The sequence below is a fragment of the Xenopus laevis genome, chromosome 3S (assembly GCF_017654675.1).
Source record: "Xenopus laevis strain J_2021 chromosome 3S, Xenopus_laevis_v10.1, whole genome shotgun sequence".
NCBI lineage: Eukaryota > Metazoa > Chordata > Amphibia > Anura > Pipidae > Xenopus > Xenopus laevis.
This window is the reverse complement of record NC_054376.1, coordinates 44,947,155-44,972,907: the sequence shown is the minus strand read 5'-3', so window position 1 is coordinate 44,972,907 and position 25,753 is coordinate 44,947,155. Positions and strand designations below refer to the sequence as shown.

General features: G+C 37.2%; 1 protein-coding gene across 1 annotated transcript; it reads right to left on the bottom strand.

Moving 5' to 3' along the window:
• Window positions 1–25,236, bottom strand: LOC108712848 (ammonium transporter Rh type C). Its single transcript, XM_018255328.2, has 10 exons — window positions 24,903–25,236; window positions 16,194–16,380; window positions 13,107–13,257; window positions 11,955–12,102; window positions 11,355–11,521; window positions 9,822–9,959; window positions 6,577–6,713; window positions 5,444–5,568; window positions 4,888–4,961; window positions 1–1,475 (listed from the first exon to the last, which is right to left on the bottom strand). The coding sequence occupies exons 1-10, from the start codon at window positions 25,087–25,089 to the stop codon at window positions 1,368–1,370; spliced, it is 1,422 nt and encodes a 473-aa protein (XP_018110817.1). The 5' UTR covers window positions 25,090–25,236; the 3' UTR covers window positions 1–1,367.
• Between the last annotated feature and the right edge of the window lie 517 nt (window positions 25,237–25,753).

Genomic DNA, 25,753 nt, shown 5'->3' with positions numbered 1-25,753 from the left:
TTTGGTGGGGGAAACCCATTTACTTCAATGATAAAAAAACATGACAGCAGGTTTTGCACTTTTAAGTATTCACATGATTGGGTCCCCTTTATTTCTCTCACCAAGCGGCAGTTCTGATTTGCTTTACAGCTTAGATTCTAGCAATCTTCACACTTCTGATCTTGTCACACAAGTGCAGGAGTGAGCATTTTTTACAAATAGTGGAAATAGTGGAGCAGCAAATGACATAAAAAAGAGTAGCAAGGCAAAAGAAAATAACACCATTTTAAATATATAAATGTAGCTCTAGAACTAATAAGACACACATAAAAAAAAGAAATAGAAAAAGTTCCATGGTCCCAGTGCAAAACACAATCATGGAGTGAGGGGAATGTGAAATCAAGATGCAAATGGCAGAATGTCCTTATTAAATGTGCCAGTCTCCCAATTATCATGCGACAGGGATGATATTTTAAGAGGTATCAAAGTGTGTGTATTTACTGCACTATATGTTTGTGCTACTTTAGTCCAGTTGTAGCTATGCAGCCCAATCCCCTGTGAGAGCAAATAGGTGTAAGTTTTATGATCTGGTGAAATGGAGGGGCACCCAGTAAATTTTATGGAGATTCAGAAGTTTATACAGTAGGGCCTACACCTGCTACTTCCCTTTTAAGGAGACAATTTATACTTTATTTTTAACTTTCAATTTATGTGAGACAAAATCCCATGTGCACATAAGCCCTGGCACCCTAAACGGTCTCCTGTTGGTATCCCAACTGGAGAACTATGGGATCAGGATCTAATGTCAGTGCTGAAATATAAGAAATGTATAAATCAAAGCCTCCTACACAAATGCAAACACAGTAATTCATGCACGTGGGAGTTCCAACACCATATATAGACAATAATTATGGCTGAGAAAATCACATTCCGTTTTCTGGCTTGCAGAACTGTCATTTCAAGCCATTCTGTCCAGCTTTTTCCAAGGAGTGGGTGGATTTTCTGTTCTACTGGTACTCGGGGCAGTATATGTAAAGAAAATGTATTTCTATAGAGTTCTTTGGCAGGATGAGGCCAAAATAAAATCTCACATGTACTTACATGCCCACAGCTTAATGGGTCAGGCTCAAGTTGTTCTAAAGCAAGGACGTCCGGCAGTGGGACCTCATCACCCAATGATATCAAACACCTGCTGGATGAAAAAGTCTAAAGTCCTCAAGATCTTATCACAAAAAAAAGATTGTTTGGTCATGAAAAAATATTGTACTGCTGACCTTTTATAAAAGGGTAAAAAAATTACTTCTGAAGAACTAAACGTTTCTGTGTTAGTCGGGCCAAAAACGAGAGTGCTGCATTGTGAGTATTTTTACAAAATTTTGGGGAACAATTCATTTAAAGGAAATTTCAGTCCTATCTGGTAGTTTAAAATTTTCTGGTAAATGAGTGATGTATTGGTTGGCAGCTCCCAGGTGTTCCTCCTCATCCTCCTCACGCAGCTGTAGGGACAAACAGAGATTTTATTTCCCCTATGCCAAAATATTCTTTAGTCCTTTGTACAACACTTGCTATACAGTACACACTTGTCTTGCTCAGTGGGCAAATACCCTATAAATCCATGTTTCTCATGAATCAGAATCTTAAAATCTTTGTAAATGCAATGCCGTTCCATATATATATATATATATATATATATATATATATATATATATATATATATATACACACACATATATATATATATATACACACATATATATACACATACATATATATATATATATATATATATATATATATATATATATATATATATAGTAATTCCGAATGGGCAGCATTCCGCCTTTGAAGCTTGATTCAGGTGCAAGATAAATTAAATGAATAATAAAGAAGAAATGACCATTAACACCGAGTCTTTTAGTGAAAAATTCAAAAGTGTATTAAAAAATACATGTAAAGCCGACGTGACGTTTCGGTCCACTCAGGGACCTTTCTCAAGGTCTTGAGAAAGGTCCCTGAGTGGACTGAAACTGCTTTACATGTATTTTTTAATACACTTTTGAATTTTTCACTAAAAGACTCGGTGTTGCCGGCCATTTCTTCTTTATACGTATGTGTGTGTGTGTGTGTGAATGGGTGCTTTATCAAAAATTGGTACATAACGATTGAGAAGATAAGAACTTCAATATTTCTTATTAGTGTTTTTTTTCACTGTGCATACTATATATATATATATTATACATTTTACAAAGGGACTATAGCTGGGAAGGGTTCCCAGCTATAGTCAGGTGATCCCACTGGTGTCTAATAAAAGGGCAGCCAAGTTTGGGAGTTTTACTTTGAAAGCAGCAAGTAAGTTGCAGGTAAAACTTAGTCCCTTTGTAAAATGTATAATGAAGCAATAGAATTCTTAATGAATCAGATGAAAATTAAGCATAGGACTGGCCAGATATGGGATGACTTAAATCTTAAAGTTTAAATATATTGCAATATATGGACAAACAATCCCTGTTTTGTATAAAGGGTAAGGCATTTTTCAGTAGCAGTATGCACAAAATGTCTCTGTCTTAAACATATTGATAATGGGTTGAGTGCAGAGGACTCTTGTAATATTATATATTTCACTCTGATACCGGCACTCTCGGTAACTGCGGTAAATGTGCCTGGGTGCAGAGACGGCAAAATATATATATATATATAATTAAAATGTAAGTTTTATTTTTAAAACACGGTCTCACATTTCGGCAGACCCACGGCCTTTCTTAAACTTTGAGAAAGGCCGTGGGTTGGCCGACACGTCAGACCGTGTTTTAAAAATAAAACTTACATTTTAATCAGTAAGGCCTGTGAGTGTGGATTCTTCTGGATTGATTATATATATATATATATATATATATATATATATATATATATATATATATATATATATATATATATGTGTATATATATATATATATATATATATATATATATATATATATATATATTTATATATATATATATATATATATATTTATATATATTTATATTTATTAAGGGCCATTAGGTTTAACAATTTCAAGAATGTCTTTGCATGAGCAGAGGACTCTACCGATCCAACAATATACTTTGGTGAATGGTATTGTAGGTGAAAACAAAAGTTTTAATCTCTTCCAGGAGAAAAAAAATAATAATAGGAAGCAGTTTGCTCATATGCCTTTTTTTTACTACCGGAAACATTTTCAATGTTTAATCACACACAATTAATAAAAATATAGCATCTTTCTTTTTCTCTTAGGATCTACTGCCACCTAGTGGCAAATAATGCTTCAGACAATGTTGATACATTGCTATCGTGTATGAATAGGAGAAAAAAGTGCCAATACATTCAAGTAGCACTTTACATAGATTATACATTATTCACATCAGTCCCTACCCCAGCCAAACTTACAGTCTAAGGTCCCTATCCCATTCACACACAATGAATTGTATCAGGAGCCAATTAACCAGCTTGTATGTTTTGGGGTGAAATTGGAGTCTGCAGGGAACTCATACAGACATGGGGAGAGCATACAAACGGCTTGCATACAGTGCCCAACATTTGTGTGATTCACTAGAGGTCGGTTGCATAAGTCACTAGGGAAACCCTGCATGCCTTAAACTAATACATCTGACCTCCAGACATGCGCACAACAGTTACATTTTGATGTTACAATATGGCACATGCACAAGCCTAAATAGCTACAAAGAGCCTTGGTAAATACTGAAAATATAACTATGCACAGCTTATTTAGAAAGATCCCCAAATATGTCCTATTTTTTTCAAACAGGAGAAAAAATGCATTGATTGAGGGGGTTGCATAACACAATTTTACTTAGCACTGTATTTATAAATTAGACCTACATTCAGTACAAAATGGGCACATTTTAGGTGTACGGCTACAAGAAAATGGGTTTGAATTAAAAGAAAGTGGTGTTAGCTATTAGAATTTTGGGGCGATAAGGGGACATTGGAACATATTTTATGTGGGGGCCCATAACCCTGTAGTTACACTAAACACTAAACTGGTAATGTGGACTATTGTGCGTGCAAACCTGTTACTAAGAAATCGTGCTTTAACTTTGTGACAGTGTAGTTTTTTTATAGGCCTGCACCCATGAACTTTTTACACAGTATATCCAATATCATGTTTATATTGGCCTTTATCATCAGTGGTGCTGACACCTATATGTTTATTTTTTTTGCTTTAATAGACTATACAGTTTGTGGCATACCAACGCCTTGTCTGTCCCCTGAAGCAAGAGATACTTTATAAAAAGCACATAACAAAAACAATAATGAAAATTGTGTTTTCTCTGGAATGTCGTTGGAAAGTGGGTACATCTACCCATTGTACTAGAAAAGGTTTCATCTTTGCATGTACAACATTAAAGGGAAAGTTGTGCCTATTATCATGCTCCATAATCTGATGGAATATTATCACACAGCTTTAACAATGGTTATATACCGATATATATATATATATATATATATATATATATATATATATATATATATATATATATATATATATATATATATATATATATAGTTATTATCAACATGAACAATCATCATTTTGTGGTCAGTGAGAGATCCCAACCCACAAGAGGCAGGGCCAGTGGTGCCTTAGCTGGGTTATCCCCCCTCTGTTGTATCTTTCAAGGTGTATTACAAAATGTAGGTCAAAATTAGATTGTTCTACCCTTTCTATGTCTGTGGAACATTCCTTAGCCCAGGCAAACAACATGGCAAGTCCAAAAAGGAAATGGGATGGGAGGGGGTAGATAAATTATTGCTCAGCTGTGATTTACTAAGAAAGCAAAACTGGTTTCTTAAACAACTAAAGTGTTGCGCTCCCTGTAATGTGCTTGCCATAATAAAGATCTTACCTCCCAGTAGACATCATCATCAAAGCAGTTCTCATCTGATGGGTCTCCCCAAATCGGCAGTTTCAGAATGCAGCCTGAAAAAATATTTGCAAATTGACATTAGCCAGAAACCTTGAAGAGATCAGAAAGTCAGTAAAATACATAGCAAGCCAAAATGACCTTGAACTGACTGCTGCATTTCTGAGTGAAACGTGGGGGACAAGTTAATGGGGAGAGATTCCAAGTGTATGTTGCCCACCCATACAGGTATGAATCAACTGGGCCATAAAATAAATCATCAGAATGCACCAGAAAAGCCAGGGGCCTAACCTAACCTCTCCAGACCCCACTCTAACAAATCATGTAGATGTAAAATTCAAATATTATTATCTACATGTTGCATAAAAAATGAAGATTTGATTTTATTTCCCATGACTACACAAGGCAGAATTACAATAGTAGCCCTGAAATACTTTTGGATCTAATGGTTTTCACTGCACTCAAGAAATAACTAGATTTGCCAGCTACCTATCTGTAATCTTCCAACAACAGAATAAGAACAGTTGATATTTCATACCTACAACGGTGCCTCCTACAATCCCAAACGCCAGAGACACACCAATGCCGGCCGCTTGATATATTCCTTGTATACTGGGAGTTCTGTCTGCATATTCACCTTCAAAGTGAAACATCTTTTTCAGTCTACAAAACAAAAATATGACAAAGAATTTGAAATAAAATATTGCAGTCTATTCAAGACCACTATCTGTGAACATTGCTATATACATACTGTAACTCCAAGACAACTAAAGTTTTAGACCATACCATTTAACATTCCTGAAATCCCCATTCTTCCCCGAAAATGCCTAATGACAGCTAAACGCGTATCCACCTGAAACACCACACACTTTTGGGTAAATGCCCTTCTTTTTCAGGTTCACAAGATAGAACCGTCTGTCTGCTTACATCTGGGTGCTATGGTTTTCATTATAAGAACCATTCATCTGTTGGTGGATACTTGAATAGAATCTAAAATTGCACAGTGAACCAGTTCTTTTTTTAAAGGCACAAACATTTTTGCAGCTTTGTTCTTTATTTTCCAAGAATTTAACAGTTACAAAGATGCTTTCTGGAAAGAATTGTGTGAATTATGCTTGTATACTATGGGGCAGATTTATCAAGGGTCAAAGTGAAATCGAGGGAATTTTCAAAGTAAATAAAATCGAAATTCTAAGTAATTTTTTGGATACTTCGACCATCGAATAGGATACTACGACTTAAAATTTACTTCGAATTAGATTCAAAGTAAAAATAGTTTGAATATTCGACTATTCGATAATCGAAATACTGTCTCTGTAAAAAAAACCGACTTCAATACTTTGCCAAATTAAACCTGCCGAAGTGCTATGTTAGCCTATTTTGACCTTCTACAGCATTTTTCTAAGGTTATTGAAGTCAAAGTAAAATCGTTCGATCGTACAATAAAAATCGTTCAATTCGAAGGATTTAATCGTTCGTAGAATACCCAAATTAAATGAAAAAAGTTCGAATTCGATATTCGAATTAGAAGCATTTCAATTCGATGGTCAAATTTCGAAGTATTTTTTACTTCGAAATTCGACCCTTGATAAATCTGCCCCTATATGTCAGGACACCATCTCATGAAAATAACTGTTATTTGTATATTTATTGGTCGTTTAGGTTACTTACCCCTCTGCAGTATAAACCCCTTCTGTTGCGCATGCTGCTGTAACGGCACCTACAATTCCACCTATTAAGCCTGGTATTGCATGAAGATTATGTATTCCACACGTATCATGGAGCCGTAATTTATTAGACAATATAGGCTGGGGAAAAAGAATGATAGTGTTTGCATTCTTATATTCAAAAATTTCCAGCCCATATATTATACTTAAAATGCAGTGGATAAAATTAAAAAATAACATGGGCTGTGAACAATATCCAGTGGTAAAAGGGTCTCATCAAAAGACAAATCTTATTAGTATATGAGAAAAATAAAGTAGAGGGAACTCCTTAAAGAGTGGATAAACATATGCAATATGGAACTAATATGGAACAGAAACTTGGAAAGCAGTGAAGGTCAGGCTACAATGCAGTTTAGATAATATTAATGTTTTATATATAGATACACTATATACAGTACATGCCTTGTGTTACAGAAAAGAATTTCATATAATAGCATCAAGATATTATACAGTTTGTCACAGTCGGGCACTTAATTCTAAACCTTTAAAAGGCTGAACATTAGAAACACTCATGTGATCACAATTAAAAGGGTACAATAAAAATGACAATGTAAGTTAAGATATTCTAAATATATATGTGTCTACATCTGAGCAGCGGTATGATTTTATATATGGCACAGTAATGTTTTTAACATATTCATCATGGCTATAGTCATGATATACTATGATCTTATTGGGGGATAGTAATAATACATTTAATAAGTATTAAAGAGTTTGTGAGCATTCAATAGTAACTAAAAATGGAGAATACCTCTAACCAGGGCAGCCATCAGGGGGGGACAGGGGGGAGAGTTGTAGGGGGCCCCGAGGGTAAGGGGGGCCCCGGCCACGCCACACTTACTTGATTAGCTAGGCCCCCATCTTTCTAAGAGCTGCTAACTTCAGGAAGGCATGGACGTTTAAGGGGCCCTGGCCACCAATTTTCTTATAATGTGGGGGGGGGGCCTGGCCACCAATTTTTTTTTCTCATGTGGGGTCCTAGCCACCAATATTTTTTAATGGGGGGGCCCTGGCCACAAATGTTTTTTTTATTTTGGGCCCTGACCACCAATATCTTTTTATATTTTATTAACATGTGGGAACCCTAGCCACCAACATTTTTTTTGTTTTTTTACTGTGTGGGGGGGAGGGCGGACCTGTAGGTGGGGCTTGCGGTGGGCGCAGCCCAGGGGGCCCAGGAAATTTTGTCGTACGGGGCCCTGCGATTTCTGATGGCAGTCCTGCCTCTAACCTTCCTCCGAACAGGGAATAGTTTGCTTTAAAATATATTTTGACTGTGAATCGTCAAACTTGCAGCCTGTCTATCATCCTACACTTTTATATGTCTCCACTTTCGCCTTTACTCCACTCAGGGAAAAATAAGGATCCCCATATTGGGGTCCACAGATTTAGTTACAAACAAATAAACAAAACAGGTACTGTAAATAATTATAATTAAGTGACAAAAACATAAATCATATATAAAACCCACCACTTCTGCAAAATCATGAGGTGGGAAAGTGATAAAGGGTAACCAAAACAGCTCCACCACCATTGCCACGCTTACATTTAAAGCTAGAAAATTATTGGGGGAATGTAAAACAAATCGCAAAGAGAAAAACAATTCTCACCAATAAGAATAAAAATTCACATCTAACGATGTAATTTTGTTCCTTAAACTGTTATTGCATTGCTAATTTCAATTGTGCATAGTGAGTTTTTTTTACTATTCTTTATTTATAATAATTCAAATAACATGAAATAGGGAGGGGGGTACAAAAGGCAAAAGGGGTAGGGTTAGGGGATAGTGCATAGTGAATTTTAATTGTGCACTGAAGGAGTCATAATCTTTTGGAGCAAACATAACTTTTTTAGTAAGAAGTTGTATTACATTCACTGCACATTGGTGCAAACTATAAAATTCACAAACTTTCTTCCACTGTCGATAGAAGTCGCTAAACAGTTTCGGGGTTGACAAAAGCTTTATTACATTCGTACAAAGGAAAATTTGTTTGCACAAAGACATAACTTTTAGCACTGCATTACCGACTTTTATTACATTCACCCTTTAGTCTCTATATTTGCAGGTGAGACAAAATTATAAAGACCAGTAGAGTATGAATAATATGGAACATATTGTCAGTAACCTAGACAAACTGGGGTTTGGTAAAATGACAGAGAAAATTCAGTGTTGATAAATGCAAGGCTACTTTTGCATTTAACACTTGGATCAGGGATCCCCAACCTTTTTTAACCCGCAAGCAACATTCAGAAGTAAAAGGAGTTGGGGAGCAACACAAGCATGAAAAATGTTCTGTGCTGTGATTGGTCATTTGGTAGCCCCTATGTGGATTGCCAACCTACACTGTGGCTCTGTTTGTCAGTGCACCTGGTTTTTATACAACAGTAACCAAGAAGATTCAGATGGCACACACATAGCAAAATGTGCATAAACTTTGTGATTTATTTGGATCTCTGCACCCATACAACCAAAACTTGCCTCCAAGCCTGGAATTCAAAAATAAGCTCCTGATTTGAGGGCACTGGGAGCAAAATCCAAGGGGTTGGAGAGCAACATGCTGCTCACGAGCTACTGGTTGGGGATCACTGCCTTGGATGGTCTTCAAACCCAGTTCCTTCTGCATAATAGATGTACTGTATCACCATAACCCAGGGTTACTGCCATCACCTCAATACTAGGAGGACAGGCTGCAGGATTTGCTTTGCTCACAATTGTTGGTGTAGCTTGTTGTTTTTGCATTATTACACACCATGTAGCACCTATGCTCAAACACATTCCAGCTCACTACTTACAGTGGCTTTGGTTTGGCACTGTTGTCTAGTTCTGGCAAGACACACCTATTGATCTAGTTATTGTGTAGCCTTAGCTGATGTACCTTTTGTCTATTTTGGCTCCTCTCTACTTTACTCAACTCCCTAATTTGTTTGTACTATTTGTACGATATCGATTTGTAGCAACACATGTGGAGCTGGAAACGAATTAGATTTTATTGATGCATGTTAAGATTTAAAGTTTCCATCTAGATTAAGAAACAGGTATTACTGACTATAATTTACTATTTATTGACCTTTAAGTGCCTCCTATTTACTATTCCTTTATGTAATAGAAATTAATTAAAAAACATTTACACTGTAAAAAACATGAGCGCAGCCATATTATTTATAGCCCACTGCAGCACTCTTACTTACCGAAAGGTAGGTAAATCCTAAGGTAGACACAATGCCACATATGAATCCAACAATTAAAGATCCATATGGAGTTAACATCATTTCTGCAGCTGTACCAACAGCTACTCCTCCTGCCAGGGTCGCGTTCTGAATATGAACCTGTATATGAAATTGTTTGAAAAAGGCACCATGTGTCACAGATGATACAGCGTTTATTAAGCAAATACATGTAGCTGCTCCAGCACTTCATGTACTTTCTGACTTTAGTGGATCGGTCAAAAATGTCAAGTCTGTTAACTGGCAAAGAATGTTCTATGAACTAAAAAAAGAAAGCCTCAGTAATAGTTACACACCTGCTGAAAATCCCTAAAATAAAAACTTTCTTTACTTTTTTGCTGGCACCTATTTAAGGGGATATTGATGATCCAACCAAACCACTGTTCTTGAACACTTACAACTTACAGGGTGTATATTAGGTTTTTATTTTGCCGTGTATGGTGTAAATACCCAAATCTCACAAAATGTACGTTTGGCGTCCTTGAGGGCAAATTCACTAAACTACGAATCGCCTAACGCTAGCGTTGATTTGATAGTGTAGCGCATTTTCGTTAATTTGCCGATTCACTAACGGACGCTGGTGTAAATTCGCTAGTGTTACGTCGCACCCTTACGCCTGGCGAATTTGCGCAACGGACGTAACTGCGCAAATTCACTGATGCGCAAATTATTCTGAACGCTACCTTTTACGCCAGACTTCCTTCGCCACCTCAGACCAGGCGAAGTGCAATAGAGTAGATAGGGATTGCTTCAAAAAAAGTTCAAATTTTTTCTAAGTCCCAAAAAACGCTGGCGTTTTTTCTTTTTTTATGGGTGATAGGCTGAAAAAGATCGAAATTTTTTTTGGGGCTCCCCTCCTTCCCCCCTACATTTCCTAACTCATGGCACCTTAACTATACAGTGGGCACATGTGTAGGGCAAAATAAAAATTTTAATTGCTGTTTTGAAGGTTTCCCAGGCTTGTGTAGTTCTGCTACATATACCTCAATTGTAACTTCAATCTGGCGCTGTATGCAATTTAAGCATCGCTAGCATAACTTCGCTTTGCTTGGCGAATTAACGCTTGCGCAACTTCGCAACCTTACGCTTCCCCTGAGTGCAACTTCGGATTTTAGTGAATTTGCGTAGCGCTGGCGAAAATACGCCTGGCGAAGTGTGGCGAATCGGACGCTGGCGCAACTACGAAGCTTAGTGAATTTGCCCCTTGGAGTCCCTGCTATGCTCAGACAGCTACTTCCTGATCTGTACTACAAGGTGCTGAGTTCCGATTGGTTTGTAGTCAAACTGAGACATCTCCAATTTCTCCATCTCAAATTGAAACTTATCCATGAGTTTTCACCTGATTAACCTTTTCTCGCTGAATTGAATTTGGCCCTATGTGTGAATAATAGTATATATATTGTATATATATATATATATATATATATATATATATATATATATATATATATATAAATATATATATATGATAAGTGTACGTTAACTCTTAATACTTACCATTTCTAATTTGCCTTTTTTGTTCACTACACTGGATATGGCTACTGTTGTGAGAACACAAGCAGCAAGAGAACAATAGGTGTTTATTGCAGCTCTGTGCTGGGCATCTCCATGATATGAGATAGCAGAATTAAAACTGGGCCAGTACATCCATAGGAAAAGGGTTCCTGTGATCACAAAAAAATGAGAGGGTAAAAGTAGCCTTATATATGTTTGGTTCAACTATCAAGTTTCCACGTTAAAGCAGCAGTCTATCTTGATACGTGAAAGTGAGCCACAAAGAAGTCTAGAAAAGCAGACTTTTGGTTAGCATGTGCACTAGGAGACACTAGATAACTGCATGTAAATAATCTCTGTCTAAGGTTGGTTGATATACATGTTCTCTGCTAAAATATTTATTCTAGGTGGACCCTCGTAACCTTTTATATCTGTCCTATGAAATATTATTTAATACTGGCTGTAGGGAAGATTGTATTGCTCATACACACTTAAATAAACACAATTTTGGCAGTAATTGTTGGTTGTCCTATCACAGATATACAGTATATACACTCTTAAATAAAGTAACCTGGTACATGAAATTTTCCTGAAGGAACTTACCAATCATGGAGAACAGATCAGAAATATATGTTGACCCCTCTTTGTCATTATTTTGCTTTAGTTTTGGTCGGCTAAGAATCCAAGCAACAGTAAGGCCAAAATATGCTCCAAATGTATGAATAGTCATTGAACCACCAGCATCAATTACCTGCATTGAAGAAAAGAGATATCAAATCTGCCCTTTCTTGATCATCTACACTGAAGTCAAGGGCCCTATTATTAAGTGCCCTGTGTACAAAACACGTAAGGCTATCATGTGTCTCATGTTTACCCGAAATAAAGATTGTAGTTTCCTTTACTCTGCCTATAAGTGCCTGCACATTTAGATCACATGGCTTACCTACTCTTAGTTATTGGCTTTGCTATGTTTCACCACCTTTTATTTGTAATAAATAATTGTAATTATTTCTAATGAAAGCCCCTCTCTCAGTCTATTACGCTGAACAGATATATATCCAAAACATGTACCTACTTGTGGTGTAATATAAAAATGTCCTTCTTTCTAGACATGAGTTACATTTTCAAAAAGAGGTAACATAATATGTAAACACATTTAGGGATTTAAATTTTTTTGTTATTACTTTGTCTTTAATTTATTGATTAAGACACACGTTGGCATCCTCTACCTGTTAAATACAATGTTTGAAGATGGAAATGTCTATCTAAACAATGCCATCCTGCCAGAGATTTACATTCATGCCAGCGGGAAGGTATTTAGGGGAGATTAGTTGCCAAAGAAGAGGAGATTTGTCGTTGGGCGACTAATCTCCCCCAAATCTGCATGTGTGCCAAAACCCTTAGAAAATGTGCCCCATTGTTTGGACAACTCTGCATTTTAAAAAATATAATCAGATTGTATAAGTGTATAATCTTGACAGGTGCAAAAAATATAATAACGTTTATTTTTTTACCTGGCCAGCAACTGTTAAAAACAATCCCTGCCATAGTTTGTGACTGTTGAAATTAAACTGTGGGTGTTGCGGAGCATGACAGCTCTTTGTAATTTTTTGTCCAACTGTAAAACAGTTCCCTAGGCTTACATACTAGTACATTTCTATCCCAGGCCAAGTCAAGCTTAGTCTTCAAGCTGCATTTGTTGTGGTCAAAACCGTTATTTTTCTAAAAGTATCAACAAAAATAGAAGTGACTTACGTGAAGTTTATTTAGAAGAATCCACTCATTTACCGCAAACAGAGTGACCTGAAACAAGGTCATGAGCATAATCTGAACTGGACTAACTTTGCCTAGAACACCTCCAAAAGCGATGCAGACTGATCCCACGCAGAAGTCTGCATTGATCAAGCTGTTTGAAAGAAAATCAAGGGCAATCATATGTTTAATCTATATTTCTTGCATTATATACATACATCTCAATTAGGTTCTTTTTATTATGGTGTATTTATCTGATGATGCAAGTACAAGAGGAATTGAATTAGTCAGCTTGCATATTAAGGAAAAACACACTATGGAAACGTACACAGGCAGTAAAAAAAAAATTTATATATATATATATATATATATATATATATATATATATATATAACTGAATAGAAGGTGGAATGTGTTAAAGGCCCAGTTGAAGTAAAGTTGCGTTTGGCATGCGCACATTTTGACATGAGCAAGCCTCTCAGCTTTTATAGCTGCCGAGGCCTATGCTCAGTGCTAGTCTTTGGCTGACACTGCATGTTCTTCTGAGATTTTTTGACCTTTTGGATTCCTGACTTTCAGCTTGTTTTCGGACTACTCTTTGTGTAACCCCTTTTGCTTGACTTCTCTGCTTCTGGATCTGAAGTGCCTTGTTTCTACATACTCATAAAATGTGTTACTATTCTCGTGAGTTTTCCTGCCACTCCTGCTATTCCTCAGCTGGGATCATCCTGTTTCATCTACAGGGCTCAGGCCCAGTGGGAAGCATAGAGGAGGCTATAACCTTCAGTGGTACCCGACAGCTTTGTTCTACCGGTACAGGTCCTGTTATCCAGAATGCTATTTGGATCATCATCTTAACACTAATAAAAAATAATTTAAACATTAAATAAAACCGATAGGAATGTTCTGCCTTGAATAAGGATTAATTATATCTTAGTTGGGATCAAGTACAAGGTACTGTTTTATTATTACAGAGAGGAAATAAATCCTTTTAAAAATTATAAATTGACTAAAATGGGAGGTGCCTTCCCCATAGTTCGGAGCTTTGTGGATTACGGATCCCATACATATGCCCATAACCTATGCATTGTCTATGATTCTATATGCAGTAGTTGCATTGAAAATGCCTCCTTAGTCACTGAGATTGATTTAGGGTAAGGTCACACTGGGAGATTCGGGGAGATTTAGTCACCTGGCGACTAATTGCCTCTTCTTTGGGGCGAGTAATCTCCCCGTAACTGTTTTCCCCTGCCTTCCACCTGCCAGAATGAAAGATCGCCAGCGGCATGGCACTCGCGGCACTACATTTTCCGAAGTTGGCCAAAGTTTCCTCATGAGGCAACTTCGGGCGACTTCGGAAAACGAAGCGCCGCGAGTGCCATGCCACGGGCAATTTTTTATTCTAGTAGGAGGAAGGCAGGGGAAACCAGTTCCAATGATTAGTCGCCCCAAAGAATTAGTACAGTAGATGCACTGTGCCTGGGGCTCTAGTAGCATAAGTGTGTTGCTCTAAATGAATATTAGTAACAGGAAAGTTCACCAGAAATGAGTGAGTAGTTATTAAAAGAATTCTCTGGAAAGCGCTTAAGAGTCAACTCTGGAGCCAATAAATAATTGTAAGGTTAGGGATGAATTAAATCAGCAAATTACAGTATGTACTAAACACAGATGTTGACACATAAAACAAATGATGCATTTTTATTAGTATGGTTATTTAAATGTCATTAACTTATCAAATGCTGTGCGTGTGTGAAGAGCAATAATACACGCAGGTCTCCTACATCAAAGGAAGTGATTTGCACAAGCTTGTGGTCAATGGGGGAGACACAAGTGGGGAGGGGTGGATGGCTACAGGTGGTGGCTGTTACTGTGTGCACCAAGCCCTTCCACCCCTCACTGCTCCAGTCCAATAAACTCTCTATTCTGCCTGTTGAGCTTTATGTCTTTGTTATGTACAATAGTTCTTCTGCTATGTTTTCAGAGATAAATATATATATATATATATATATATATATATATATATATATATATATATATATATATATATATATATATAATTTTCTGTTTGTAGACTCTCAAGATGATGACGCTTGGGCCTGTGACGTTTACAATTTGGGCCTGTGAGGTTTACAATTTCTAAGGGGAAAGTAAATTACATATTCTGTAATTTGCATTTTAAATACAAAGTCAGCGGGTGAAGCCAGCCCTAGCCAGGCAGATGATAGATCAGAAGGAGGGAAAGGTAATGTCAAATTCAATAAGAGTTCTCCATAACTGAAAGAACACTATCTGATTAATATAATTTTTGGTCTTAATGGACACTCTCAAAATGCATTGGTTAGTACTGCTCCAGAAGACTTCTGCACTGAAATCTATTTTTCAAAGGAGCAAACTGATTTTTTTATATTTAATTTTGAAATCTGGCATGGGGCTAGACATATTGCCAGTTTCCCAGGTGCCCCCAGTCATGTAACTTGTGCTCTGATAAACTTCAGTCACTCTTTACTGCTGCATTGCAAGTTGGAGTGATATCACCTCTCCCCTTCTGCGACTCCCACTGCAACTCCTTCAGTTACATTGAGTAGGAGAAACAATAGCCTGCCTAAAAGCAGTTCCATCCTAAAGTGCTGGCTCGTTCTAAAAGCACATGACCAGGCAAAATGACCTGAGATGGCTGCCTACACACCAATATTACAACTAAAAAAAAATACACTTGCTGGTTCAGGAATGAAATGTTATATTGTAGAGTGAATTGTTTGCAGGGTAAACTGTGTAATTTAGAAATAAAAACTACACCATAAAAATCCCGACAGAATCCCTTTAAACATCACACTGCAACTGCCGAAACTTCCAGTGCATGAACTATGATTGGGCAGACTAGATGCAGTTAATTACATTATCATAACAGCATTTACAGCCATGTACATTGAATACACACTGACAGCAGCTGTCCTCTAGATGTAAATATTGCTATTTTCAAAATTATAGCAAGGCACCATTTTTTTTGTATTATAGTTGGAAATTTTTAATGTATGGTGGGACTCAGGGATATAATCATCCATTGTTTTCGTTATAATTATTATTACCCACCTTTCAACTCCAATGAGGATCTTCCCATTTACAAATGTGTGAAACCAGCCCTGCATCAGAAGGGCCCACTGAATCCCAAAGGCGGCAAGCAGGAAATTGAAAGCCACACTGCCGAAGCCATATCTCTGAAGGAATGTCATTAAGAAACCAAAGCCAACGAAGATCATTACATGGACATCCTGGAAACCTAGGGGCAGATAGAAGAGAGATTTTAGAATGACCTGTAAAAATGCATTTCAGCACTTGTTCATAATTCAGCCAGCATTCCATTTATCTGTCTACCAAACAGGATGTCTACTCTATGGTTGCTTGTTCCCTTATATTGTATAAACCATCTTCCCATATTTCAGTTGATGTAGACTTTATAGCTATAATGGATAGAAAATTAGAATTAGCTGCTATTACCACACATGTCTGATATAGACATAGCTATCCCATGCATTTAGAGAATTTAGTCTGCTGCCTTTCTTCCCTGATGCCACTTGTGTGTCCCTAAGATGCTAATAAGGGTGAGTGAAGTTTATAATATGGGGATATATATGTACAGAATACCAGCTTCATAGAAGTGTTTTTTAAGGTGCAGAGCACATCTGGTCCCTGTCCAAATAATAAAGGTATTAACTGTACACACATAAACAACTTTTTAAATAGTTCACCCAGTAACTGTATCTATTTATTTATTTTGCCTGCAAGCACAGAGAAATCAATTTGATGAAAAGGATTGATCTGGCCACAGAAAGGGCAGGACTATTTGCCGTCAAATGCACCCAACACTTTTAAAGCTATTTATAAGTGCTACTTATTGCACTCAAAATCTATACCAGGGGTCCCCAACCTTTTTTACCTGTGAATGACACTCTAATATAAAAAGAGTGGGTTAACAACACAAGCGTGAAAACGTTCCTGGAGGCGCCAAATAAGGGGTGTAAATTGGCAGCTTACAGGAGGCTCTCTTTGGTAGTACAGGTGTGGGACCTGTTATCCATAATGCTCGGGACCTGGGGTTTTCCGGATAATGGATCTTTCTGTAATTTGGATTTTCAAACCTTAAGTCTACTACAAATCATGTAAACATTAAATAAACTCAATAGGCTGATAAACTCAATAGGTTTTGCTTACAATAAGGATTCATTATTTCTTAGTTTGGATCAAGTACAATGTAGTTTTATTATTACAGATAAAAAAGAAATCAGTTTTAAACATTTGGATTATTTGGATAAAGTGGAGTCTATGGAAGACAGCCTTTCCGTAATTTGCAGCTTTCTGGATAACGGATCCCATACCTTTACAAGAAGCATCTGCTTTGAGGCTACTGGGAGCAACATCCATAGTGTTGATAAGCAACATGTTACTCATGAGCACCAAATCATGGAACAAAGAGATATACATATACCAAAGTCAGGTTTAAACGAGTTATATACTGGTCACCGAAATACTTGAGAATTATATTGTATAATTATACAATAGGGAAATACTGAAGTGTTAGGGCTGTGGCAATAAGTTTAATTACCACTACATATAGGTAGTGTTGGGCGAATTTGTCCCGTTTCACTTCACCACAAATTTGTCTCTGTTTCACGAATTTTTCTCCAGTTTCGCGAATTTTTCTCCAGATTCGCAAATTTCTCTCCAGTTTCGCATATTTCTCTCCAGTTTTGCAAATTTCTCTCCAGTTTCGCAAATTTCTCTCCAGTTTCGCAAATTTCTCTCCAGTTTCGCAAATTTCTCTCCAGTTTCGCAAATTTCTCTCCAGTTTCGCAAATTTCTCTCCAGTTTCGAATATTTCTCTCCAGTTTCGAATATTTCTCTCCAGTTTCGCAAATTTCTCTCCAGTTTCGCAAATTTCTCTCCAGTTTCGCAAATTTCTCTCCAGTTTCACAAATTTAGAAATTCGTGAAACTGGAAAAAAAATAGCAAACCGACTTTTTAACACAGGTGAATTTTTGCCAGCGTAATTTCACAGCAAATTTGCAAATTTATCCAGCGGTGGCGGAGAAACACACCTGCCGAATAAATTCGCCCATCACTACATATATGTTTCATGTTCTGTGCAGTCTTAGTACCATCAAAGCAGTCACCTTGGTAAAGTAAAGTTCTTATGCAGGCCATTGGCAAGTCAAGGTGATCTTGAATCTAAATGCAATTTGTTTTTCACTGTTGATAATGATCAAGCACAGTTAAGTTAAACGCTCAGTGGTTATTTATTAAATCCTTGAACCAATTCAAGTAAATTGGGTCCTGCTTAAAGACTAACAGTAACATTAAGTCAAGAGCAACAATCTGTGATAAATAAAATGTGCAGTTCTGTACAAGTTGAGAGTGTGTCTAATCACAATTAAACAACTTAAAGTCACTTTAGAGCTTTTAATAGGAGAAAAATAATAACACAGGAACATGCAATTTAACAGAAGATAAGAACCCACTGGTTGATACAGTCTGTTTATACCCGAACTCTGAAAAGATTTAACAAGCAATATTATCCATCTGCTATAGTCATGATAAATGTTCTGTTTAGCACTACAGATAATAGAATTATACAATCATTTTCCCCCAGGAATTTACCCAGAAGAATACTGCAGATATTGCTGCCGATTTGCATATTAAAGGGAAAGACACCATTTGGATTAAAATATATTTGACGATGTAGTGTGGCTTTTCTATATGGATAGAAGTCTCCTTGCATCTCCATGTAGCTGTCTAGCTAAGCTAACATGCTACTTCAATGAGGTCTTTAAATTAAATGTTCACATTGTGCCAAAACTAATTGTTATATACATATATATATGTATGTACATAGATACATATACATTTATGTTTTATGAAGAACAACAAAATGATAGTCCTACACCTGTGTTTGTTGTAGACTAGTTAAAAGGATCTTGCAGTTTTTAAAATACACACATAATTAACGGGATGGTTCACCTTAAGTTAACTTTTAGTATGTTATGAAATGGCCAATTCTTAGCAACTTTTCAACTGGTCATTTTTTTTTTATTATGTATTGTTTTTAAATTATTTGGTTTTCTTTTTCTGCCTTTTCTTCATTTTCAAATGGGTGTCACGGACCCCCGACAATGTTATTGTCAGTTTTTTTTTGTTTTGTTTTTTACTTTTGATATCCAGGCCTTCCCCTTTTCATTTTCCAGTCTCTCATTCAAACCACTGCCCGATTACTAGGTAAATTGTAACCTGGCAACCAGATAGCTGCTGAAAATGTAGACCATCTGCAAACTGACTCAAAATAGCACTCTCTATATCACACAAAGTTAATTTAACAATCCCTTTAAGGATATGGGTTATATTTCAAATTATCATGATTAAAGGCTCACAAGTCCATCATCATACTATAATAATGAGAATAAAGACTTTGTACTTCTCATCTCTCTCTGATAGTGGCCATTCAGTATCATTGGATCGTAACTGCATGATTCATTTTCCTACGCCCCACTGGTGAACATTTGACATTACCAAAACGGGCTATATAGCCAGTCTAAACTATTTCAGTCATGTCCAAAACAAAGTTATGTTCATTGAAATAATGCAATCATTTTCAGGACACAAAACCAGTGTTTACACCTTTACAGAGGTATTTGTGAAACTATATGAGACTATATGCAATTATTTGCTCTTCACGAAAAGTCAGATCACCTGAAGAATGCAGAAAATATTACATATGGAATTGTCTGATTTCCTTGGCTTTGATCAAGTTCACTTCACACTTTAGTGTTTTAACAGAATTTTTAGAAAGAAAAACAAAACTTTAAAACTGGGCTTAACACTGCTTTGGGGAAAATGCAAGAATACTATTCGGCCTTTGGCCTTGTATTTTTATATGGTCATGAAACTCCGAGGTAACTTATAATATCCTTATATTTTACAGGAGGGGGTACTTTATTCACTATATCATAGGCTAGCTGCTTGATAACCGAGGCTTGTGTAAATCTCGGAAGCAATATATGTTTCTTTCCTAAAACAACAAAGACATGGGCAACAAAACTGCTGGGTAATTAACCTTTTTATGTTTGTGTTGATCAGAGCCGGGCCTGGCCGACCAGGCGCCCTAGGCAACCTGGCTGATCCCAGCGCTGGCTGGACGTGCACATGTGGGAATTGCCATTCCGAGAGTGCATGCTCAAATTGGCATTCAGTGCATGCATGCGCGAGTTGCCACGCGCATGTGCGAATGGAAGTGCATATGCTGGTGCAATAAGTTCAATATATAAAATATGGCATTTTTAGCCATATTCATTTTTAGGGTTTAGTTCTCCTTTAAATTCTCTCTTGCACTTGCATAAGTATGAGCTGGAGTGTTTATGAGAAATGTACATCTTATTATTGCTCTTTTTCGCCACCTTAGATACTATATGTAATTATTTGGTGTTAATGTTCCTTTAAACAGGGAATGAAGTTGAAGAGCGTAAACAGTAAGAGGAGAGGTCAGGCAGAGGCATTTAGAGATGGAGGGTTACTAGTGAACAATGTGTTTTGACCGTGTGCTGCTTATGTGAGAATTGACACCTATGCTTTGCAACAGATTGGGAGATTGGGACACTTACACATACAAAGGTATTTACAACAACAGGAATACCAAGTAGCCAATTGGAAAGTGATTGTCTTGAAACACCCATGTTCTTTGTTAAAAATATTAGTATTCAAAGCATGTCCACATTCCAGTGTGCTTATTATCAGTCTCTGGATCTTCTAATTGAGCTTATGTCATGCTCCTTTAGTCACCACATGCTGTCAGTCTGGGATCCTATGGCACAATTTATGCTTCTGTATTTTGTGACATCACAGTTCAACTGAGTTTCTTTCCAGTCTTGACTGAAGGTAAGTATATAGATTTTTTTTTATAAAAATATGGATGAAAGCAATCTACTTGGACAAAATCAACTTGAACTTTTGATATCTGCAGTTCTCTATGGTTTAGGAGGGTTTATCCGATATGGATGACTTTCCTGTGCAAACTGTAGATAAAAAAGTAAATGGTATATGGGTGACTCATTTAGGGTTGGTCAATCTATAGCCCTCCAAATATAGTGTCAAAGAAGGACACTAACCCCTAAAAACTAATATGGATAAAAATGCCATATTCTATGTACTGACCATTCCACACTAAACTAAAGGTTCAGCATCTATTTAACTCTAATGATTCCGGACTTCAACACTGTCACAGGAGCTCACCATGTTGGATTTTATCAGTAATGAGCACATGCTCAGTCTGCTCTCAGCTGCTATTGAGAAGCTAAGTTTAGGGGTTGTCACCAAATTATTAAGTCTGAGCAAGTTTCAGGCCCAGGTTTTAGTTAGTGATATCAGTTTCTTGTTACAGTTCCTCTAGGAATGAGAGGCAGTGATAAAATATTAAATGATCAGTTAAATGCTCCAATGAGGAGGTTATTTGGGGTTAGCACCTAGTGGTGACAAAGCCAACAGTCAGACACACGTGTGGGTGAGCTCAGGAGGAGGGAAAGTTGCCAAGAAGCAAGATACCCCATTAGATTTCCAGTGCTGGGGAAAGGATCGCCAAGACAAGTTGTACTACCCCCATAAGAGCAAAACTATCTGAAATATCTCAAAGTGTTAAGGTTTTCCACTGAAGGAAATGTGCATGGAGATCTCATTGTCTGGATATTGTGATGCTGATGGACAGCCTGTGTTTCAATAAAGAAGTTCATTGTTTTGAGAAACACATGGTTTGCAGTTGATTTTCATGTGGTTGATTCTGTGCATAGAAGTCAACCATGGTGAGAAGAATTAAGGTAACCCTTGCTGGGAGTTTGCATGTCATATAAAATGATGCTCCACAGCTGATTCTGATGAAATTTGTGCTGGTTTTTGGAGCTGTCATGTAATGAGAATCTGCATTATTTACTAATCTGCATTATTTACTAATCAGTATAATATAATCTGTACAGTATATTGTGAGTCAGTCCATAAGCTTAGTAAGTGACAGCAGCACAGAGCATGTGCAGTAAATCAACAGAAAAGAAGATGGGGAGCTACTGGGGCATCAGTGACAAAGACATAAACTGCTAAAGGGCTGTGTGTAACTTGGTCTGGTAAAGAACCTAGCATTTCAGCAGCATTTCTACACTACTTGAAGTTTAGTACTCTTTTAAAAAGTGCATCCAGAAAAATACCCTCAATCTTTTAAGCAATAATAAATAATATGTGGTGCCAGTTTCTATCTGGGCTAAAATGATCACTACCTTTAAAAATTGCCCCTTTATTGGAACTCCCAATAGATCTTCTCTGGTTGCTGTCTGTGTTTCAGGGTATGTCCTAATCGATAAGCTATGGTTCCCTGTCAGGTCTGCCTAGCTGCTGATTAGTAGAGTGTTGTACCATGTTAGCCATAGATTAAAACCAGAAAATATAGAATAGGCGATAACTTTTATAAACTTAACTTTTGGAACTACTTAGGTTCCTGCTTCATTGGGACTACTGCTTCAGGATACCATACCTAAGTAGTCCCGAAAGCTTGCATTCTTTTAATCTACCCAGTTAGCCAATAAAAGGTATCGCCTACTCTATATTGCTTCTCATTGGCTGGCATCCTGCAGTACAAAGTGCTGCCGACACTGCACAGCTTGGGAAAGCAGCTGACATTAGTAGGGTTTTGGGGAACGTTGCATTATACTCTGATCTCCCCCTCCAGGCACCAATCTATTCATGTGCCAGTTGGCAAAGAGAGGGGTACCCATCCCTGCTCACAGCTGAAGGATTTAGCTGCAAGTGTCTGACAGTGGGGATTTTTTAGGTGCCCTGGGCACATACCCTCAAGTGCTAATATAAAAAATATGGCTCTGTGGAATAGTAAAGGAATCTCCAATGTGTGACTCTCTCAGCACTGTTAGCCGACATTTATAATAACATGTAAATGGCTAATATAAGTGCATTGCAACTTTGTGATTCTCTGCAATTTAAAGGGCCAAACTAAATTTGTAATGTCACATTAAAAACAAGTGCAGTTTGTTTGTAGGCTAGGGACCATAAAACCATCTTGCTACATCTAGATGTGGGCCACCCTTGAATTGCCTTGCCATAAAAAATTGATTGTAAGATTTTTCTGTGCAGGTTTCTCACAGAGCTGTATAATTGCAAGTTTGACAGCCACACCCAACATGATGAAGGGAAATGTTAAATGTAACATGTCTAGATGGCATGAATGAAATCACATTATTTATGAATTATATGGCGCCGATATATTCTACAGTCCCTGCAGCGGCGGAGCTTGAAATAAAAGGTTAATTAACCTGGAGGGTTCCACAGTCTGAAAGGGAACCATGATACTTGTTAGAACCTTTTTCCCACCCCACTTAGGCCAACAGTGTTATGCAACCCCTTCCTCAACTTCTGCCTTTGTGAATTGATGGATTCTGGTACACAAATTCCCTTCCATAGCACAGTTTTCTGGTAAAAATAATTTTACTTTAAGAAGAACATACCTTTAACTGAGTGATTCTGTTTAAGGAAATGTGTGTATTTAATCATATTTGGGCAGGGAGTTACTGAATAAGCCATTGCTCCAGCCTTGGCCTAATCATTATTATCATTATAGTACATGGGTGCACTGTGAAACTGGTTCTACTGTGTGAGTACAGAGAAGGGAAAGTGTTGGACAACTCCTACTGGTTTAGTTGAAATAAGAAGTCAGTTTCAAAATTTATCATCAGAATGTCACTCAGTAAATGGAAAATCTGCAGAAAATTGTCACGCATGAAGCAAGATTAGCACTGGTGGGTCGAACCAAGGAAAAAGCTCTGTAGCATAAAACTGGTCAGACCAGTAAGCTGTGTACTCTGGGTTCATGTATTCCTACAGTCTGCTCATTATGTACTTGACAGTTCTGTGTCAGTTCTTATCAATCATCATATGGGATGCTAAGAGAAAGTGAGCATTTAACAGCAGCAATCATCCTTTAGTGCTGGTGCAGAGAACACATGGGTTGGTCCTCTTGCAAAGGCTAGAGCTGCTGTGGGTGAGCATTTACTGCTTGAACAACATATTTCTGAGTAATGAGACGTTATCATCATTATACCAAGGGTATGGTTGCAATTATCTACCAGTATCAAGCTACTGCCTCACTGCTTAGCATTAGTGCTGCGATTCTGCTGCACCAGTGGAGCCTAAAACACCATTTTATGCACGAAAATGAAGGACGCTAACAATATTTTATTATTCTTTCTGCACAAAATTGAATGTCCTTGATATTCTCGGTTGCTTATAAATATGTACAAGGCAGTGCTTACACCAAAAACAAATTCTGTAACTGGTTGCAAGCTGTAAGGTAAACCTGTTCTCAGAAATGCAGCAGGTATAATTTAGGGAAATGGATTATTGGGTGATATGCCATCTATCAGGTTCTCTACCTCGGTTTCATTGGATGTACACCCATCTAATGTTACAGCATTAAAACAATAAGGACCTTCAGCTTTAACATTGTTTTCTGTAGCCTTTATCAAAAGGAATTTGAAAACCTACAGTCCTCTAGTTGTTATTCAGCTGCAAGATGTTAGCACACAGCATGAAAGATGCCATAAGTTCTAGCTTATACTACTAAAAGCCAAAAATGATAAGGCAATATGCAATGAAGATGGGATTTCCTATGGTATTTCCCTGCGTATGGACATCAATATACAACCAACTCATACAGGCTTTAAGATAACAGTTGTGACAATGAAATGATTATAAAGAGGTACTTACTGGGATATCTGAAGTAAAAGTCATTTTCAATGTCACTAGTGATGTTTTCATGCTTCATGAATATGGGCCAGTGCGGATCAGCTTCATCATTGTATCTCACAAAGATTCCAAAGAGAACGATCATGGCGATCTCCCACACAAAGCAAATGAGCGGTAGCCGCCACCGCATGTTGCTGTTTCTCTGCATTTTTGATGGATTTTTGGTTGTATATTAAAAAAAAAAATTAAAAAATAATAATTATAATAACAGCAATAAACGAATAACAGATAATAAGCTAGAAACCTGCTGTAGGCATAAACCAGAATATCCTGTTGCAGGTATTGTATAATAGGGACAGGCTAAAAGTCCCATATGAAGACTGAGCAAATGACCTGTTGCTATTGTATATTCAAGGGCTTAAGGGGTGCAACTTCTCACCTGAAAAGTAGGAGGGGATTCAGAAAAGGTTATGAATATTTACAGTCTGCCTCAGCCTAGGTATGGCTCTGGGATGTATAGAAAATAGGGTGGAGTCGGACGGTGGCTTTCATTGGTCCATACATTTTCCACTAATTTTTTTTTTCTTTTCAACTCACTACAAATCACAACATGAAACTGCAATCCTTTTTTTACCCAGTGGATTTCGTCTATAAGCTACTGGCTAACACGGTAGCACAGTTTTTGTTTTGTATCTTTAACCAGTAAAGACCAGGTCATTGTTTCAATAAACTGTAAAACACCTGGTCAAACAACTGTAAAATATTAATAGGATCATTTAGCTTCACATGATTAAGGTAAGGTATTTTTCTACTTACTGCTCTGGAAACAGACTGCATTCTCTTTACAGGGGTCTGCAACAAGGGACAAACTT

Coding starts and splice junctions, on each gene's coding strand:
- LOC108712848 (XM_018255328.2), bottom strand. CDS start 25,089: ATGCAGAGAAACAGCAACATGCGGTGGCGGCTACCGCTCATTTGCTTT. Junction 16,381..24,902: donor CTTTTACTTCAGATATCCCA/GTAAGTACCTCT, acceptor ATCTGCCCCTAG/GTTTCCAGGATGTCCATGTA. Junction 5,569..6,576: donor GGGGTTTATACTGCAGAGGG/GTAAGTAACCTA, acceptor TTTGTTTTGTAG/ACTGAAAAAGATGTTTCACT.